Source organism: Anabrus simplex, chromosome 5 (genome assembly GCF_040414725.1).
Source record: "Anabrus simplex isolate iqAnaSimp1 chromosome 5, ASM4041472v1, whole genome shotgun sequence".
In the NCBI taxonomy this organism is placed as follows: Eukaryota; Metazoa; Arthropoda; class Insecta; order Orthoptera; family Tettigoniidae; genus Anabrus; species Anabrus simplex.
In genome coordinates, this window is record NC_090269.1 from 285437912 (window position 1) to 285460824 (window position 22913).

The window sequence follows — 22913 nt, forward strand, 5'->3', positions numbered from 1 at the left end:
TACCTAGGTTTCTTAATTCCCACTTCGATGAAACAAGTTCCAGGACATCTTTCACAGCCTACTCCTAATTAAAGAAGGTCATGAATGTACAAAGCACTCATAATTATTTTTTCATCTTTGTGACTCTGGTATGGGCAAGATCAAATTTATTACTTTCATTGACCTGTCTCAGTCTCATCATTGGCTTTGACAATATTAATTAATTAATGGCGTGTGGCCTCCGAAGAGGCCTGGTGCAGGTCTTTCGAGTTGATGCTGTATGGGTGATCTGTGCGTCTGTGAGGATGGGGCCCTACCTAGGATGAATTCTAATAATGAAGACGGCACACACACCCAGCCCTCCGAGTCTTTGGAATTAACCTATGAAGGTTAAAATCCCCGACCCAGCCGGGAATCGAACCCGGGACCCTCTGGACCAAAGGCCAGCATGCCAACCATTTAGCCATGGAGCCGGACTTTGACAATATGAAAGTGACTGAGGTATGAGCAATGTTAGTATCATCATTCATTATACATCAGCTCCTGTTATGATTGGTGAGAAAATGTCGTTGGGCTGGTTGGTGTATGCATTTCAATAGGGTTGCTAGGCTGATATGTAATAGCAACTTCTGGCTCAGTCAGGAAAGCAATGCTAGACTACCTCACTCCTCATTTCCCTAGTATGCTTCTTCATTGACACCAAGGCCATTTATGACAGCTGATAGCAGAGCTGTTGAGAATCAGACTAGCCTTTGGGCTGAAAAATCAACATACAGCATACATGAAAAAATATCATGGGTGTTATATTAATCAATATTTGGGAGTTGTCATCAATTTGTGGGTGGGGAACGGTCTAAAGTCATGTTCATAAACCGTGGATGCAATATAAAGCAAAGAAGGGATTACGGTATGTTGTTTAAAATAAATAAAATGCCCATGCACAATATTATAACAAGTGTGATGTTTAATTGGGTTAGGGATGGTTTTCGAAGCCCATACTATCAATAACCCGTTCATTCAAATCTGATGTCCATTACAACATACACCACTTTATGTACTTCTTTGTAATGCTTCCCTTGAGTTTACAACTTTTGAAATACCTTCTACATATTCATGGACTTCATGAATTTTATGACCAAGCTCTAAACGTCATGGAGATGCACATGCTCTGTTGGGTGCTTGGTCTCACATGACTTGATCAGATAAAAAAATGTAATGTCTGAGTGATGATGGGAGTTTCACCCATAATGTTGGTGAGGGCAGGGGGAGAAGCAGGAGGCTTGGTCATGCCATACGTAGTGGTAAGTCAGTTGCCAAGACTGCCCTGCGTCTAAGCCCAGATGGATATCGGCTCCATGGACAACCTAAGAAGTGGTGGCGGACTGACTAAAAGAAGACAAGCAACACAATAATGTATCGCCTCATGATGCCCTTGACTGACAAATCTCAAAGCCCCACCACTAACACCACTTCCCAAAATACACAAAGACACACGTACCATCAGACCAACAGCAAATTAAAAAAAATGCACCGAGGTACACTGTAAAAACGAATTTCTCAACAAAATGCTAAAGAAACATATGTGAAAATCACAGGTCGATTAAAAACATGTTAGAACTAACAAAAGTACTAAATACAGTAAAGTGAAAACAACAGAAACATACCCATAGCAAAATATAATGATACTAAAATTATATAAAAACATGTAAAAGAAACAGCTCTACACACGAAACAGAAGAAATAACCAAAATGTTAAAAAGACTTTAAACCAAAACATATTCATGTTAAAAAAAAAAAAATCTCATGAAGGATTATAGATGGGCTCATCATTATCGGGAATAATAGCAAACAATATTTCTACATAAAATTGCGAGCAAGCTCCTAACCAACCAATGTTCCAAAGGAATATTGTACTGGAACAGACACCTTGATGACATAATATGCATTTATGATAATGTCACGAATGCACAATACTTACTTGACATACTCAACTCTTTACACAATTCAATTAAGTTCACAATTGAACCAGAAACAAATGGGAAGATCAACTTTTTGGACATCACTATCAGTAGAACTGAAGATAAACAGTCATACAAGACATATAGGAAATCCACTTAAAGAACACACACAACAGGCAACGGCAGACAACTGAATGCAAAGATCCACAATGGCAAAGATCTAAAATATTACATATAAAAAATAATTACAAAATCTTTAAATGTGAAGGAGTCGATTGAAATTCACATCACTAAAAAAGCCAACCAGAATAACCTCAATAATAATGCACATCTAAAAGCTTGCCCACTCTTCGCTCAACTTAATTAAATCTCATACTGTAACGGCATTAGGATGCAGAAGGCAACGGAAAACCACTGCATTAAAGATCCTGAGAGATATTCCTATAAATCCATATGGCATGGCTGCAACGTCAAGATCGGAGTTGGCCATGTGGATCGTCTACCTCCGTTTGGAGACGACGGCTTAAGAAGAAGAAGAAGAAGAAGAAGAAGAAGAAGAAGAAGAAGAAGAAGAAGAAGACTGTAGCAGTAGCGCACAATACTTGAAACTCCATTGAAAATTATATAATTTTTTAATTTGTGAATATTCAATAAACCACCCCTAAAATATTTCCAAAGCAGTTTAAAATATGATGTTAATAATAATGGTCACATATCAAGAAAGAACAATAATTCAAGCTTCATTAAATTATATAATTCATTAATGTTCTTTGAGCATCCCCCAGGTCATTCAAAACAATAAAAATACAACAACAACAACAACAACAACAACAACAACAATAATAATAATAATAATAATAACAACAATAATAATAATAATAATAATAATAATAATAATAATAATAATAACAACAACAACAACAACCACCACAAAAACTTCAAGAAAACAGAAACGACTTTCAAAGACGTATGCAGGAGAAGAAAATGGAGACTTGTGAGGATATTCAAGAGAATATGGCTAATATAGCTAAGGATGTTGCACCATTGCAACAAAACTCGCAGATACCGATGGTGGACCACAGACTGTGATGTAGAAATTGATGGAGCTGCACTCTATAAAGCATGGTTAGCAGATAAAACAGAAGATAAATCTGAGACATACAAAGAGGTATGCAAACAGACAGCAAAGACCTGCCGGCAAGCCAAAAGGAATCAAATATCTGAAGAAATCCGAAGTATTGACATGGAATTTAAGAAGAACAATACTAGAACCTTTTATAGGACCTTTAAAGAGCACATACATGGATATCAACCATCTACCATGGGATTTTGAAGGGAAGATGGAACATTGGCTGTGAACAAGAATGAAAATTGTGAGATATTAGCTACATATTTTGAGAAATTGTTGAACTGTGAAAAACCTAAAAATAAATAGCCAAAAGAGAATCCAAAGCAACAGAATGAAAACTCAATACCTCCTGACGAAAAAGAACAACATGAAATAATTACAGACTTAAAGAACAACAAAGCTGCAGGGGAAGACTCTGTCACAGCAGAGATGCTGAAAAGTGGTGGAGAAATCGCAATCACAATTTTAGGGCAAGAAATGGAAAAGATCTGGGAAATGGAGGTAATCCCTGAAGACTGCAAAAATGCTATTGTTCATCCTCTACACAGAAAAGGTGATAGAGCAGATCCTAACAATTACCGTGGCATTTCCATCATGCCTGTAACATATAATACACTGTATGAAGCACTACAGAAGAGACTTGTGGAACAAGTGGATAACCAACTAGGTGAGTATCAAGCGAGATTTAGAAAGGGGAGATCATGCGTTGATCAAATCTGGAGTCTGAAACATGTACTAGAGAATCATCTCTCAAAGGATCTGGTAGTGATTTTTGTAGACTTCAAGGGAAGGCATATGATTCAGTCAACAGGGAAGTGCTATTCAATATATTGGTGGAATTTGGAATCGAAGCCAAAACAACAGCAATTATTAAGCAGACTTTAACTGGGGCACATTCAAAAGTTAAGTTCATGGGAGAGATCTCTAAGCAGTTCAAAATGAAAACAGGAGTCGGACAGGGTGATGGACTGTCACCAATTTTTTTTAACTGTGAAGATTATCCGAGAATTGGAAAAAGAACAGGACAGAAAAGGATTACTTAAGCAAGTATACATTGGAGGATCAAAAAGTGGTGTCATGATTAATTGCTTTGCCTTTGCTGATGACCTTGCACTGCTATCTAAGAATACTGACACAGCAATAGAACAGCTGAATGTACTAAAACTACAAGCAGAAAAAGCAGGCCTACAGATTTCTTTCGAAAAAACTAAATATATATAATCTAAATAGCCCCTCGGTACCTGAAGACAGAACGCGGTAAAATACAAACAGTTGATAGCTTTAAGTACTTGGGTGAAATAGTGCAATTGAAAACTAATGAAAGAGAAGCAAACAACACCAGACGGGAGAAGATGGCTACGGCTTTTCGTAGGACATATCCTATATACAAGAAGAAAACCATCTCCAGACGAGCTAAACTAAGGCGCTACAATACAGTGATTTTTTTGCTAGTTGCTTTACGTCGCACCGACAGAGATAGGTCTTATGGCGACGATGGGACGGGGAAGGGCTAGGAGTAGGAAGGAAGCGGCCGTGGCCTTAATTAAGGTACAGCCCCAGCATTTGCCTGGTGTGAAAATGGGAAACCACGGAAAACCATTTTCAGGGCTGCCGACAGTGGGGTTCGAACCTACTATCTCCCAAATACTGGATACTGGCCGCACTTAAGCGACTGCAGCTATCGAGCTCGGAAACTTCCTCTTCTATTCCTGCGCGAAACCCCAACTACAACTGACTGTTTGACATTTAAACTGCTAATGAACATTTGATGCATTGCATTATATACAATATGCAGATATTGCTCACTTTCTTCCCGTCTTGGTTTCTGAGGTATGAAGGCGATGGCACAGTGTTTGAAACTTGATGGCATACTACAAGCACTTGGAAGCGTTAGATAAAGACGATAGTGATGATGAAAACGTAATGTACAGTATATTGAAAGCAATAGTGACTGAGTGACTTGAAAGCAATAGTGACCTGAGTGATGGCAATGTGAAAATTTGTAATAACCATAATGATGCCAAAACAGAGGCATTGGAGGATAATGATGACGAATATGGTTACTAAAGCAAGGGCAAAGAAAAAAGTGGGCAAAATGCAAACTTTACATAATGAAAGATTTAATAATAATAATTTTTAAAAAAGAGAAAAATATAATAAATGCACTTTCTAGGCCTAACCCATGCATCACAGACATTTCCTATTGTACTTACAAATAATGTGGCTCCCTAAGTAGGTATACTTTAAAGTTATGAGCAACATTTTTTGTGTTTTAATAACAGTATTACTAATGATGTCTCAAACTGCAGTGTAAATTATCTGCAGCAGATTTATTTGCTTAAATTTTAATAAACGATCGATCGATCGATCAATCAATCAATCAATCAATCAATCAATCAATCAATCAATCAATCAATCAATCAATCAATCCTGATTTTTATTTAGGGCAGTCGCCCAATTGGCAGATTCCCTATCTGTTGTTTCCTAGAGCCTTTTCTTAAATGATTTCAAAGAAATTGGAAATTTATTGAACATCTCTCCTGGTAAGTTATTCCAATCCCTAACTCCCCTTCCTATAAATGAATATTTGCCCAAATGTCCGGCTCCATGGCTAAATGGTTAGCTTGCTGGCCTTTGGTCACAGGGGTCCCGGGTTCGATTCCCGGCAGGGTCGGGAATTTTAACCTTAATTGGTTAATTTCGCTGGCACTGGGGCTGGGTGTATGTGTTGTCTTCATCATCATTTCATCCTCATCACAACGCGCAGGTCACCTACGGGTGTCAAATCAAAAGACCTGCATCTGGCGAGCCGAATATGTCCTAGGACACTCCCGGCACTAAAAGCCATACGCCATTTTTTTTCTTTTCATTTTTTGCCCCAATTTATCCTCTTGAACTCTTTATATTGTGATCTTTCCTACTTTTAAGGACACCACTCAAACTTATTTGTATACTAACGTCATTCCACACTATCTCTCCGCTGACAGCTCGGAACATACCACTTATGATATAGATGTTGATTCCCACTGATGAGCCCAACCTAGCTCACATGGGTGAAATGCTGGCAACCAGGAATGAGTTAGCTGGAAAATTTATAATGTCCAATAACGGACCATTTATATTGGTATTACCACTTAATCGAGCAGCTCGTCTTCTTTCTCCCAAGTCTTCCCAGCCCAAACTTTGCAACATTTTTGTAATGCTACTCTCTTGTCAGAAATCACCCAGAACAAATCGAGCTGCTTTTCTTTGGATTTTTTCCAGTTCATGAATCAAGTAATCCTGGTGAGGGTCCCACACACTGGAACCACACTCTAGTTGGGGGTCTTACCAGAGACTTATATGGCCTCTAATTCACATCCGTACCACAGTCCCTAAACACCCTCATAACCATGTGCAGAGATCTTTTATTAACAATCATATTTATGTGATTACCCCAATGAAGATCTTTCCTTATATTACCACCTAGATACTTACAATGATCCCTAAAAGGAACTTTCACCCCATCAATGCAGTAATTAAAATAGAGAGGATATTTCCTATTTGTGAAACTCACAACCTGACTTTTAAACACATTTATCGTCATACCTTTGCCTGCTGTCCATCTCACAACATTATCGAGGTCATTTTGCAGTTGCTCACAATTTTGTATCTTATTTTTTTACACTATACAGAATAACATCATCTGCAAAAAGCCTTTTCTCTGATTCCACTTCTTTACTCATATCATTTATACTGTGCATATAAGAAAACATAAAGATCCAATAATACTGCCTTGAGGAATTCCCCTCTTAATTATTACAGGGTCAGATAAAGCCTCCCCTACTCTAATTCTCTGAGATTTATTTTCTAGAAATATAGCAACCCATTCAGTCACTCTTTTGTCTAGTCCAATTGCACTCATTTTTGCCAGTAGTCTCCCATGATCCACCCTATCAAATGCTTTAGACAGGTCAATTGCAACACAGTTCATTTGACCTCCTGAGTCCAATATATCTGCTATATCTTGCTGGAATGCTACAAGTTGAGCTTCAGTCGAATTACCCTTCCTAAATCCGAACAAATGATGACAAATTTGTCAAATAAAAAAAAATGAAAAATAAAATATACAATGAACAACTAGTACATCATAAAAAGATATCAGAATGAAAAATTTAAGGTGTTGTAAAAAGTACCAGACATGAGTACTTTTGTACCAACAACAAATATGGGGGGCAGAAGGTTAATATGCCAATAAATCTATTGAAAAATAATACCAGCATGCAAGCACCCATATGTATCAATTAACTGACTTGAGTTTTGATTCGTAAATTTGGATACAGGTGGCAAGGATCACATTGGTTCAAAGACATTAATAATGGAATTAATACTGTTTCTCATTAAAGAGTTTATATTAAACTATTACACTGGAAGTAACGAAGATTGCTCTTGTCTAAGAAGTTTTAAATTTCAGAAACTTTAGATGCATTGATTTATGAAGAAACACTGAATCATTTTTTTTCTTTTTAACTCATTGATTAGTAAAGAGATGTAAAACTTTCTTGCTAACATTGTTGGAGAACTTTTCACATTCACACAACTTTTTATTTAATATGATCAGTGATTAATAACGCCAGATAATGCTAGTCAAAATCATGATACCCCAAAATTTGATGGCAATAACTGAACTAAGCTACATGAATGTTACTTCCACAACACTACAGTTATCAAATTTTAAAACGTGGTTCTTTTCACTTAATGTCACTTTGATAAACTATCTTGACTAGTATCATACAGCTGTAATTTTAAAAATATTAGGTAGTCCAAATTAATTAAGAGTTTCATGGCAATGTAATCTACACAGAAACCCTATGCATTTCATATTTATGAGAGTTCAGGCTCTTCTTATTCTTATATAGTTTTCCACACAGTGAACAAGCGAAAGGTCCACGTAGTTTTCCATGTATATTTGATATGTGAGACTGAAGTGAATCTCTTCGTGAAAAATATTTATGACAGAAGTTGCACGGTAAATGCTTCTCTGAGGGGTTAACACCACTCCCTCGTTGAAAGATATCTGGAAAACGCAAAACAAACTTTTTTGACAATAAGTATTAGTTTAGAACAGAAAAGCTTACAATTTAACATATTCAAGTATGATGTGAAGAATAAAAGGGAACTGTCAGAGTAGTTGTGAACAAATTAAGAATTAGTATTTAATGAAAATTTAACAAGCATTTCATAAAATATGAAGATGGGATTAATAAGCAATCATTTAAAAAGTGTAACAACCACAGGAAAGACCATTAAAGTATCAAGATGATATATATATCTTCCTCACACTTTTAAACTTCAACACTACATATGCCTTTAAATTATCTGACCTTTTTTCAACAATGGAAAATGAACGATCAGCGTGGTAGATTTTCTAAGCTACTCTGAGATCCCATCAGCTTGTACCCCCGTAATAAAGATCACTTAGATTTACTATGAAACAATATTGTTAATGTTGGGTCCCAATCAACTGGCATCATGGGCCTCACAATATGAGCAGTCAACAAACAGTTTAGGATTTTCAAAATTGAAAATAATATTTACATGCAGTAAAAAAACATATTGTAACCAACAAATATGCCATGTTAAAATGTTTCTTACAAATACAAATGCCATTCTGAAAAATTGGTACTGATCCCAACCAGAAAACTGGAGGATTTGGGCTTGTGTCTCCAGATTATTTCAACTTATCAACTCACTCTGGTTTAGAAATAACTGGTTTAACAGAAGCTACATTTCATTAATTTCTCCATTTAAATGAAGACAGATGGACCTTGTTCGACATGCTAGAAGAACTTCGAGTGGATAAGAAGACCAGAGAAATAATACGTCAGACCCTCACAAACACATCTAAGGTGAAATTTTTGGGGGGAAGTACACACAGGTGTTTGTCTAGGAGATGGACTCTCTCTCCTCCTCTGTTTAACTTGATTTTAGATAAACCATTTTCACTGAAAATTGATAAGAAGAGACTAAACCATAGTAGTAGCCTATCTAAAGCTCTACTACACTGACAGGTCAAAAGTCATGACATAGCAGTATTTAAGGGTAATAGTTGCAGGCACCACCAACATACCGTTACATCTTGCAAGTGCTCAGACCTATATCAGATGTGATCTGACATCTCAAGAGTGAGTGTAAACACTATCAGAGCTGGTCGTGGCAGGACGACATGAATTACTGCCTTTCATTATTATTAAAATTAAAGGCGAAGGTGATGATCCATCGTCCCACAGATAGCCGACTGACATCCTCCCAGGGTGTGCCTTCCTTTTATAGTGGTTGAAGGCTTGAGTGTACTGAAGACAGCACTTCCTGGGAGGGAGCATCCGCCAGCTTTTCCGTGGAAGTGACGGACTGCCACGAGAGGGTTACCCCTCTCTGTGCACACATCTTTATTCAATCCATGTACAGAGCTAACAGGTACGGAGTGGCGTGAAGGACGGCCCCATGGCCAGAACTCAGGGTGTATCTGGCCACAGAGCTGTGAATAACAAAGTGTGTTGTCAAGATAAAATGGAGCCCAGATGAAATGAACATTATAAAGACTGACTGTATGTGGATTAGTATGTTTGAAATAATTTTTAATCACTGATGATGGACCTTAGTGTCCAAAAACTAGTTTTGAACTGAACACTTGTGTGCTGATACAACTGTTTTTTTAATAATAATAATAATAATAATAATAATAATAATAATAATAATAATAATAATAATAATAATAATAATAATAATAATAATAATAATAATAATAATATATTGTCATTCTGAAAAAATTTCTCACACTTTTTGGAAAAGACGATTGAAATTTTATGGACACATTGTCAGAATGAACACTAACAGGCTAACTAAAAGAATTCTCAACCTGGCCCTTTCATTAAAAACCAAGAACAGCTGGCTTTGTGAAATTGAAACAGATCTCCAGGAAATCAACATCTCAGAAGACAATGTACAGGACAGATGTAAATTCAGAACCAAAATCGACAATCGCCACTTTGAAGACAAACCCAAAACCAAAGCTACTATAACTTGGACAGAAGAACGAAGGAAGAAGCTCAGCGAGAGGATGAAGAGATTTTGGGAGGAAAAGAAGGCCAACACATCAGCTAAGCAAGTTCAACCGTGTTCCTGAGTAGGGCATAACGATGTATAAAAAAAAAAATTAAAAAAATAATAACAAGAATAATACAGCAATAAAGTAATTGAAGACAGAATCAAGGCCTGGAAAAAATGGAACGGATGCCAGACGACTGAACGATGGGAGGCATTCATTAAGACTCAGAAACTGGCAGCCAAGTTAATTCTCAGGGAGAAGCGCACATACGAGAGGTACAAACTCATAGACATAGAACAGGATTTTATCAAAAACAATTGTAGGAATTTCTACAAGACATTCCGTGAGAGTCTATCCAGTTATCAGCCTCCTAGCATATGTATCCATAGACCAGATGGCACACTAGAGACAAACACCAAAGAAAACTGCAACATCCTAGCAAATTACTTCCAAGACCTACTCAATTGTGACCCACCAAAGGAGAAATTGCACTTTGATAAGCCCACGCCAAACTCAGATTCACATCCACCAACACTGGAAGAAACTGCAGAGATCATTCAATCTCTTAAAAATAACAAAGCACCGGGAGAAGGTGACATTACCTCAGAGATGTTGAAGCTTGCAGGAGAAGAGCTTATTAGAAGAATTCATGCAATCCTAACAGGAATCTGCCAGAATCAAGCCAATGAACAAGTTCCAACACGCTCTACGAATGGGCATAATGAAACAAGAAATAAGAAGGACAGAGTAATAATACAACCACCAGCACTTTTCTAACATAATGGCTTGATTCATCCTTTACATAAAAAATGTGACAAAACAGATCCAAATAATTACAGACATCTATCCCTACTACCCGTTGCTTATAAAGTTCTATCTAAAGCCCTCCTAAACCGACTAGAGAAACAAACAGATCATTTGATTGGAGAATATCAAGTGGGTTTTAGGAAAGGGTGTTCGTGTGCTGAACAGATATGGAATCTGAAAACGATTCTGAAGATCTGCAGAAGCAATAACACGATAGTCATCTTCATGGACCTGAAGAAGGCGTATAACTATGTGGACAGATAGAGCTTGTTCGACATGCTAGAAGAACTTTGAGTGGATAAGAAGACTAGGGAAATGATACGTCAGACCCTCACACTGACCCTTCTGAAGTACACATAGGTGTTTGTCTAGGAGATGGACTCTCTCTCTTCTTCTGTTGAACTTGGTTTTAGATAAAGTCATTAAAGAGTGGGAAAAGGATATCACAGGCATAACCATCGAGACGGGTGGGAACAAAATTAAAGTGAAATGCTTGGCTTTCGCAGATGACCTAGCTATTATCACTAAGAACAAGGAGGAAACTAGGTATGCTACCGAGACATTACACAGAATAGCATCACAGGCAGGCCTTCAGATATCATTCAAGAAAACCAAGTATATGCAGAATTTTCAGCAAAAGTGCAAGAAAGATCAAATTGAAATGTCATATTTCACAGGTATCTTATTTTAAATACCTTGGAGAAATAATTCTTCCTTCAGGATTAGACAGTTTGGCCAATACAGAAAGGGCCTCAAAACTTCAGAGGGTATTTAGACTGACATGGGATCACTACAATAAACGAGTAATGTCATGGAATACTAAACTGAAACATTACAAAACAGCTACTCTACCAGAAGTTCTATATGCATCAGAAACCTTAACTTTAGGTCATTCTAAAATTGCAGCTATTGAAACACAAGAACATAAAATTCTTAGAAAAATTTTCGACCCCATAAAAGAAAATGGAATTTGGATCAAAAGGTGAACTGCAGACGTCTATAGTTACACAGACAGTTTCATCAATACTGTATGGAGGAGACGTTTGAAATTTTTTGGACACATTTTTAGGATGGATAATAATAGACTCACAAAAAGATTATTCAATGTAATAAATTCTCAAAAGAGGAGAACAACTTGGCTGGAGGACACAAGAGGAGACCTGAATGAATTGAACATTGGGGAAGACATCATGAAAAATCGCCAAGTCTTCATGACCTCAGTAAATAAACACACATTTGTGGTCAAAACTAGCAGCAGGACTGGTACAAAGTGGTCAGAAGAATGGAAGAGGCAACACAGTGAATTCATGAAGAGATTTTGGAAGAATAGGAAGGCGAAAGTCATCAAGCCAATGAACAAGTTCCAACGCGCTCTATGAATGGGCATAATGAAACAAGAAATAAGAAGGACAGAGTAATAATACAACCACCAGCACTTTTCTAACATAATGGCTTTGATATTTTATGATGATTACTGTCTTTTAAATAGGGCATAATAGTGATGGCCAGATGGATGGATCTATTGTTGAAGTTGTGCAGACATTTAACATTCCTCGATCAACGGTGTCACGTGTGTATCGAAAATACCTCGTGGAAGGCACTACACCCCCCCCCCCCCTCAGTGAACAGTGCAGTGACCGACCATGGACGATTAATGATTGCGATTACTAGCGTTTGGCTAGAATTGTTCATGGTAAAAGACAAGCCACACTGGCTCAAATCGCATCCACATTCAATGCAGGAGGTACCAGACACATATCTAGCAGGACAGTAAAGCATTCTTTAACGTCAGTGGGATACGGGTGCAGAAGATCTACCAGAGTGCCCTCATTATCATCACAACACTGGGCACACGACATTGCTAATTGGACCCTGCAGGATTGGCGACATGTAGCTTGATCTGATGAGTCACTGTTCTAATTGTTTTGAGCTGATGGTAGAGTTCGGATATGGCCATGGTCCCCAGCTGTCAACAAGACACCATACATGTTGGTGGTAGCTCTATAATGGTGTAGGGTGTGTTCATGTAGCATGGGCCGTATCTGTTGATCCATCTGAACAGATTGTTGATGAGTGACTGCTATGATGAACTGCTTGTTGACCACTTGCAGCCCTTCATAGACTTCATGTATCCCTACCCCTACGATGATATATTCCAACAGGATAATGCACCGTGTCATCAGACCCAAGATGTCCAGAATAGGTTCGATGAGTGTTCTAGAGAGTTTCAATGACTGCTGTAGCCACCTCGTTGGCCTGATATGAACCCTAACGAGCATTTATGGGACGTGGTGGTGAGGTCCATTCACATCCAAGACCCTGCACTTACAAATAGCAGGAAGCTGTGGGTAACTATCCAAATGGCATGGGTTAGTGAGACGTCAAATTATTATTAATATTATTATTCTCCTTATTAAGTACACACATACCCCATATCGTTGCACCTAATCGATGAATCGGTGAATAAATCACTTTCATCGGTTTATATCCACTTATGGAATCGATGCCGCAACAAGTTGCTGCACTTGGCCAAACTAGAGGACAGTCTACACGATACTAGACCAACATCCTAGGACTTTTGCAATATCACAGCAAGTAACATAGATATTTGCAGCCCTTCTGAGGCTTAGATATCTGCAATGCCAACTTTTCACAGCTGCTCTCAACAGTTCTAACACAAAGCTTGTGGATGAGTAAATAGGCATTTTTTTCCTCCATATTTATTCATCTCTCTCCAAAGACTTACAGTTGGAAGGTTGGCATAACTTGGTGCTTGTTGGACTTTGTAACTTCATCATTAACATCAGAGAAATTCAGATATTTGAAAACCAAACATTCCTTAGGTAAATGAATTAAGTTTGGTTTATTTTCAGATCAATGTTCAATCAGGAATTATGAATGGAACCTGCAATGTCAAATTAGAACAACTACTCACTAACAAGCACTATTATAACCTATCACTCTTTGTATGTTATGATGTTCCACACCCACTTCAAAGAACCGTTCTCATGTGATTTTTCCGATTATTTAATTTGTATGTTGCACAAGAAGGTGGTTTTGTAAATTAGTCAACGTTCTTATGCAAGGGGGATATAACTAGTTACCAAATGAAAAACCAAGGGTCAAACTGGAGCTCCCAGATAGTTGGTAATATACAGGGTAAATAAAAGAGGAAGAATAATCTGATTGGCACTTGAGCAATGGAGGCTTCCAGTATGTACAAGTATCACACATTATGCGAGTCTGTTTAGTTTAATTAAGATTACTGGAAGGACATAAATAATTATCAACTTTGGAACCTTTCCTTAACCCTAGAACTGGCAACTGTCGAATATTCGACACCTTGGTCCCTGCTGTAGTGGCACTGTCGAATATTCAACATGTTCGAATTTCACCATGTAATTTTCTCAATTCTTCAACAGATGTCATATCAGTCTACTTTTTGTCATTCTTGACGTCCACAGCAGCCGTAAGTTCGGTTTCAATCATAGTTACAACCTGTTTGGGCACAATTTCATGGAAATAAATTCAGTTTTCCAACCACCTGTTTGAATGCCATTGCTGTAGTATCTGTAAACAAATTTTCACTGGCTCTGCTTTGCTATTGTTTCATTTCATTTCATACATCTGCATTCAGTGTGAGTTATTTACTTCTGTGTGTGTATATATATATATATATATATATATATATATATATATATATATATATATATATATATATATATATATTGTACCAGGAAAGCCTAGGTCCTGGTCCATATCAATCGAAAGAAACGTTATTCCAGCATAAAAGATCCGACCGACGTACGAACATCTATGTAAAGAATGTTCCAGTATGTGCCAGACCCCACGAGTGCACTAGGCGGAGTCAAGTGACGTCACCTGTCGCTCGAAGCTCACCTCCCCTAGAGATATTTCTCGAAAAGGATTTTCTTTTGCCAGCTTTTCAACGCCTTAACCAATTTCAACGGGACAAACGCTGAATTGTAGCGGACGTCATAAAAGTTAATCCCTGTGAATTTCGAATTAATTCATCCCATGGTTGTTGAGTTATAATAATTTAAAGTCTAAAGAAATTACGCACTCACGGTCACATGGCCAAGAGATGCTACCCCTCCCAGTGCTGGTATCTATATATGTCAAGGCTAGCCAGCAAGCAGGCCAGTACAAGGACTAGTATACAGATGTGTGTGAGTGAGACAGAGGAGAGACCGACCCGCGTACAGTATGTTCGCGCAGTCACGGTGAAAGTACTTGCCGTCGCATTTCCGGAACACGAAGTTATATCGCCGACAGAATTATAAAAGACGTCGCACTGTATTTAGTACATCGCGTCGCGACTACAGCCTAATTCTAAAAGACATTTAAGAATATAATACGAGTGAACTTATTGAAGTGCAAATATCAAATATTTAATGTTCACAGAATATGTCATTACGTGTAGACTTAGGTTACTTCAAATGATATTGAACTTCTACAGAAACTAATGTGTAGAATCACTAGAACTCATTTCTTTTCGAGTATTGAACTGTATTTCTTTATTCACGCCACATCAGTATACGACTTACAGTAGTAATTTGAGTGAAAACTAAGAACTTTTTCTAAGGTAATATGACGTTATAATAACAAGATAAGCAGAAAATAATCCTTAGTGACTTAATGACTGTGTTCAAAGACTGTGATTATCGACTATGATTTGCCTTTTCAAGTGTGAACTGTGTAATTATGAACGTTTCAGTAACGACTTTAAATAGTATGTCATACAGGAAGGACTGTGATTCTTCATTTAACGTCTTGAAATTCAATTACGCCATAAATAGTGTTCAACAGTAAATGACAGTGTCAGTGATAACTACTCGCACTAAGTGAATTTTTCGTGTGCGAAAAATCACCCTAACAAGCTGCAATTCTACATGATCCAGTTCCAGCCGTCATCACCTCATCGGGAACGTCAACATGGTGTGTTAAGGGAACATCGCCGATCCTGATTCTCCACGGAACATTCCAGATGTCCATCCTTCGACATTTTGTAGCAACATTTCTTTCAGTAAGTGAGTAGTAACAAACTGACTAAAAAATTTTTTCATTAATTTTGAACAGTGGAAACTTCAGTGCCGCGTGTGAACAAATATTTCAAAGTTCTCATAATTTCTCAGAAGTGATTAATTTAATTTCAAATTTCATTTTTATATCTCACAGAAAGACTTTAGGCTTTTCAAGTGTGCTATATATCAAGGTTTACAAACTGAAAACTGAAAACTTTTAATAGAAATTTAATTTCTCATATCAACTTACAATTACAAGTGTGTGCTTAGGTTTAGAAAGACTTTAGGTGGAAATTCAATACCTCATATTCTCACATATGAAAGACTTTGGAATCAGTGATATTTATTCCATTTTCATGAACAGAATTCAGGAAGATTACGTTCAAACTTTTAATTTCAATACCAGATTTGAGTCCAATAATCATATTGCAGGGTGAAGAATTAATAAATTGTTTTGAAAAATTTTTTTTAACCATCTATTATTCGCTCTGCGAGTCTATCCTACTCTGTATCGGCTCCAAAACCAAGTTCCACTCCCTGAGGTCCTACTCATGCCCTTTACCCAAAAACTTTTCCTGGTACAATATATATATACTGTTATTTATTTGATTTAGAGCTAGGAATTTCAGCTCCAAATTCGGCTCAGAAAGGTGCAACAATTTAGTTTTAAAAGGTGCAAATTTAAAATGTAAATAGGCATTTGAAATAGACTTTCAACCTATTAAGTCATGTTACATACATTTAGTATGTGTTGAAGAGATGTTAAGTACAGAACAAAAATGGCCAACCGGACACAAGTGGGATCTGAACCCACAACCTCCCGATTTTGCATCGGTTGCTCTATCATTGGTGGCCTAGGTCATCTTTGTTCTGTTGGAAAGGATCTAAGCTACAGGTCTGGCACTACTGCCATCACACTGTAGAGTGCATGCAAGTCGTCCGTTGAGGGCCAAGTCAATTAATACTGAACTTTCACGACTGCACTGTAATCGAAATAGACTTTCAACTTATTAGGTCATGTTATATACATAGCTCAACTGATAGAGCAACCGACACGAAATCGGGAGGTTGTGGCTTCGGATACCACTGGTGTTCAGCTGGCCATTTTTGTTCTGTACTTAACATTTCTTCAACACATACTAAATGTACGTAACACGACCTAATAGGTTGAAAGTCGATTTCGATTAGAATGCGGTCATGAAAAATCAATATTCATTATATAGGTATTCATTACAAACTGTATCAAAACCAAATTAGGACACAATTCACACATGTATTAAAAAGGCTGCTGAAAGCAGTCTCAAAGCACGATTAATTAATTATTATTTTAAATTTGCTTTATGTTGCACCGACACAAATAGAACTTTAAAAGTACAACAGTTTAAATTCATTCCCCACTATAGCAGACAGTGATACTGATTAGTGGGATTGCTAACTGGTCTATTTGACTTCACCTTCTCCCTTTTCTTCCTATTTGAAAGCTTTTGCCTAACTGCAACGTGATAAAATGTGAACTGTTTGTGGCCTAATGGGAGTTCCCTGAGTCTCAAACTAATCCGAAAGCTTTCACCTAACATGTCTGCGCTGAAACAAAAGTAATGCGATACCGCCCTGAAAACCGCAAATGCTAACAAAAACTACAGAAAAAGGAGATTTGTCCATTTATACAACAGTCAATGGGAGACAAGTAGATTAAGCTATGGATGTTTGGTTTCCTTTGTTGGATTTTTACTGGAATGAAAACATGGCAAAGGAGCAAAAACATGAGGTAGGAGAGTGTGCTGACATTAAGGTGTAAAAAGGGCTGACATTGAGAAAAGGCGCAAAAAGTGCAACCAAAACACAGTTAAGATTGTTTATCTCATGTTTTCCTTGTAAGACACGTCAATTTGAATATTGTAATAGTAAAAAATTATTAAGGTGCAGCATATAAAATTCCCAGCTCTATTGATTATATAGTTTTAGTACAGTGTTTGTCTAAATACGGCACCTTAATTATGGAAAATCGGTGATGATGTATGTCAAAATTTGTTGGAACATGCAAGTGACGGATCTGACTTTGAGGATAATTGAGAATGAATCAACAGATTCCAAGTCGGATTTGGAATGAGTATCAGCATCAAATATCGGGAAGTGAAAGTGATGATGAGTCTGCCATACAGCAACTTATTGTAACAACGTGGTCAAAGGTCACACCTTCTGAGCAAGGCATGCCAATAAATTTTCCCTAATATTTTAAAGAATATATCTCTCAGAGTGATGAGACTTTTGCTAGTGCATTACACGTATATCTGTTTGTTTGGGGCATGTTTCAGTTTTGTGTACATATGATCAAAATTTTATTATTATTATTATTTTGAAATTAGGAATTATACTTTTTGAATAGACTATACACTTTTCTTGTCAAAACATTTATGCAATTTCGTGTCAATACGACAATCCGCAATGTATTAGCTTTAAGCAGATGTATGTATAAAACTTCGCATATTTATTTCGTACCTCGTGGAAATTTTGTACTTTATTAACACAAGTAAAAGGTGCCAAATATGGCTGCCACCACAGGATTTAACATTGCTAGTTCTAGGGTTAAGTAGCAATAGAGCTTGATCCTTGAAAAATTGTAGGACTGTTGTTGAGGACTCTGATAACAGTATTTTAGTAAGTATATTTTTAATAAAGGTACCTATAGTGTAAATGAAGTATTCTTGCAAAACTGAGCTCTCTTGCTTGAACTATACTTCGAAATCTAACTGCTATAAAGAAATGCTTCATCGATCTTTACACAGAGCTTTAATTTATTTTGACAAGTTGCTTTATAAATTATTCAGTTTGATGATTTTGTTTTAGTACTTGGAAGTTCATTTTGAGACTTTAATTGCATCTTGTGGACAAACATTTCTGCCAAATAATGAAGTGAACAGAGATTGTATATCTTTCTGGATATAACACTTTCTCTGAAACAGTCAATGTATCCACACAAAGTCCTAATTCATTTGATTTAAATGTTATGTATATATTCAAAGTAAATACTATGTGCAGATAAGCTTCACATCTCTAAATTTCATAGCCTGAAATAATAGACAACTTAAGTTATTGCCCTATAAATCATTTGATAGCTAGAGATTTGTTTGTCTTGTTATAAATACATGAAAAACAGACAAGTTGGATATATATTTGTTTGCCTTTGGAAGGTTCATTTTATAATATTGAACTGTTTTTTTGTACATTGTTACCAAAATATAATATACTTCCAATGCCTCCATGTTATAATTCACAGAAAGCACAAAAAGTCAAAGCAACCAAATGATTCCTCAAGAAAATTCTAGTATAATTACTTTCATCTTTAAAACTGTCACGTAAAAGAGATAATAAATTCTAGTTTACTAAGCGACTGCACATATTTCCATGATATTTTAAATATCTTAATTCTCTACAAATGCAGTGCTTTCTTCTAGATCTATTAACAACGAATGTGCATTAAGTTCCCGCTTAGGATTTTGATGAAACTCTCGTGGTTGAAAGAGAGATATGTATTAGAATTAGGATATGAAAGGATATGCATGTCCTCATCCCAAAGTGGTGCAACTCTTTTCAGGTACACCTTCAATGAAGCTAATAGCGCTGACAACTAGAGTGAAGTTCTAAGTGTTTCATAATCATATCAAAGACTGAACAGAACATAAAGACATGCAGTCAACCAATTGAGGTATATCTTTTTCATTTTTTAAATTCCTTACTAAGAGGTCGAAGGACTACCTATACATAAGGTGCTAGGAACATGTTCCTAAGTTGCTTAGCTTCATTAATAACCAATTATGACCTCTCAGATAAGCCCCCATCTTAAAGTATGCTTAGACAGCATCTGATTTTTTACCACATTAAATTAAAAAACTTGTTTCAAAATGTACTGGAAATCAACGTCCAGACAAGTACTGTTTATTTTCAGAATATGAAGACAGTTCATTTATAGTGTTCTTGGTGGTGATGGTTCATTGTCATGATATGGAGTGAATACACAGTACAGTATTTTTGGTTTCATGTAAGTTATACCAGTTATTATATACAGAAGTCTGCAAGGCGAGAAGTGAGATGTTATTACAATTGACAGGAAGGTAAATAAAAACTTGTTCCTCTTGTATTATTATAATTCAAGTATGCATAAAATAACACATATTCAATTTATAGAAGCAAATATTAAGCTTCCTCTATAGCCTATGCCATTCCAAAAGAATTTTTTCATTTTTATACATTTATTTTTGTGTCACAAATCCAAAGCAGAATGATACAAAAACAGTTGTAACTCTACATTTTCTATTTTCATGGCCTTTTTTCTCCAATTAACTGGGGTTGGCATGTGATGGAGATTTGGCCCAGTTTTATGGCTGGATGTCCTTCTTGCCACTAACCCTATCTGGAGAGATGTATTCGCTATTGAGTGTTTCTGTGGTGGTTAGTGAATACTGAGTGCATATCTAGTTCAAAAGAGGAGATACCGACTTTCGTTCACTATGCTGTAAGATCAACTGGGATATTCTGTGTCCTTAGGAAACACATAGAGTGAAACCCACTGTCAACCAAAAATTCCAAGAATGTAGCTGGTGACCCCATAAAAAATGAAAAATATGGAAGTGCTATTTTTGTAAAGCCTGGTATGATAGTCCCGTCTGCAGAACTTACTGAGTCAGAGAGTGGTAACTCTACAGAATGATATCTAAAATTAAAATTGTCTTCTGAAACAAAATTAAAACAGTTAGCTGAAAAATAAAGTTCTGTCTATCATCCAGGCCTCAGGGTGAGAATTTTCGTACTACCCTATTTACGTTTGGAGAGACTGAAAACTTTAGCATTTTTAAATATGATTACCTAGACTCATTCACATGTGAAAGTATCATCATGACCCTAAGCAGGAACTTTATGTACTTCCCTTCTAAATGTCATTCACAGTCTTGTTCCTTAAGAAGAAAGGGTAGGATATGGTAAGCAGTTGAATGGATTATCGAAATGTGAAACAGAAAAATATCTACATTTCATACAAAATCTGATTTATTAGAATAAAAATATATAACATCAATTTCACTCAGTGTATGACAATATATACAGAAAATATCAACTTGGAAAGACCATCTAAAAACAAAGCAATATAAGATGAAGTGCAATCTATATTTAAAAAAAAAGCTAGAATCTTTCTTTCTTTCTTTCTTTCATGAATAAAAATTCCATTAAAGGTCTATATAATTTCAACAGAATATAAAACTACACTAATCATGAACTGTACAAATACACTGTAAAGAAAGAATGCAACTCTGTGGATATCAATGATAAAACCTACATTATGCTTCTACAATGGCACTAACAAAATACACCAAAAATAGACTTTAAAGTCTAAATTATATAGTATCAATTGCACATTCCATAAAACTTACTGAATTTTCTAAAATTTAACTTGACCTAATTGGAGTTTAAAAAATATAGTGCTTTACAAACATTTTTTGTGGTGATTAAATTCAGGGACACTAATCTCAGTGGTCCACCAAGTAATATTTGTTACTTCCCCAACTGGTACACTACACAATTAATTACACTGCTGCATGACCTTCAGATTCTAAAAGATAATGGAAATTTGAAGGGAACTGGCTTGTTTCAAAAGCCCTGATACCAGAGTTGAGCACACTGTTGCTTTGTATTTAATTGCATACAATAATCTGTATAGGCATAACAGAATTTCATGTCAAAATAAGAAATCAATTCCAACACCACCTCACGGTCACAATTCACATTCAGGTGCAACAAAAAAGCCTGCAATATGATCCAATATTTGTTCGGAAATTTTCCATTTATTTAATTTTAAAGTTTCTATATTTTTGACAATTTTAAACAGTTGAAGGTGAAAGTCTGGCACCTTAACTAAATTACAATATACACTGCCCAAGAAAGAAATCTGGTAACTTTTTTTATATGCTCATACTTCTGCCACAATACACATACATACTGAAATGAAAACAGCCACATACTGATAAAAAAAACCACCTTTACAAGAATTAAGAACTGAAATGAAAAGCATTATTTGGACATTCAATATATGACATCATTGCATAATATGTCAAAAAAGTTGTCCCTGGTCATACAATAAAATGGTTAAGTGGTAATTGAGCATCATAATAAGGAATATTGCCAACCCTTGCATGGATAACAGTTTATTAATATTATTATTATTATTAGTATTATTATTTTAACTACTGTATTATGGTTTGTTTTTGGTTCATATTGACTTAAATCTACTAACACAACTGAAAAATCACTGGCAAAGATTTTTAGTACGTCTGTCTTGTCAATACTACTAAAGATACTGGTTTTCTTTTTCTGCTAGTTGCTATACGTTCCACTGATACAGACAGGTCTTATGGCGACGATGGGATAGGAAAGGCCTAGGAGTTGGAAGGAAGCGGCCATGGCCTTAATCAAGGTACAGCCCCAGCATTTGCCTCGTGTGAAAATGGGAAACCACGGAAAACCATCTTCAGGGCTGCCGACAGTGGGATTCGAACCCACCACCTCCGGATGCAATCTCACAGCCGCATGCTCCTGACCGCACAGCCAACTTGCCCAGTATACTGTATTTTATACTATATTTTAATTAGCATAGATTAAATAGAATAATTTCAACAGAATATAAAACTATATTAATCATCAACTGTACAAATACACTGTAAAGAAAGAATGTAACCTCTGTAGATATCAGAAGGCTAGAGGTTGCTCAGAATACGATTTGGCATGTGTGGGAATATTTCTAGGAGACCAGGTGCCAGGTGGCCTGGCAAGCGTTGCTAAAGGAACATTAACTCCAGGGTAGGATCGTTCCTGCATCTACAAACTCCCAATACAAAGTTTCATTAAGATATGCGTTGCAT

General features: G+C 36.5%; 1 protein-coding gene across 9 annotated transcripts in view; it reads right to left on the reverse strand.

Annotated features, from left to right (window-relative positions):
• Nucleotides 1-22913, reverse strand: part of LOC136873994 (protein bric-a-brac 1) — a 477177-nt gene that overhangs the window by 141458 nt on the left and 312806 nt on the right. The window contains exon 6 of one of the 9 annotated variants that reach the window (XM_067147434.2): nucleotides 7505-8122. The exons of the other annotated variants lie outside the window; for them this stretch is intronic. Within the exon in view, the coding sequence (XP_067003535.2) occupies nucleotides 7902-8122 (221 nt within the window). The 3' untranslated portion in view covers nucleotides 7505-7901. Of the gene's footprint in view, nucleotides 1-7504; nucleotides 8123-22913 lie in introns of those variants that run through there. 9 annotated transcript variants of the gene reach the window in all.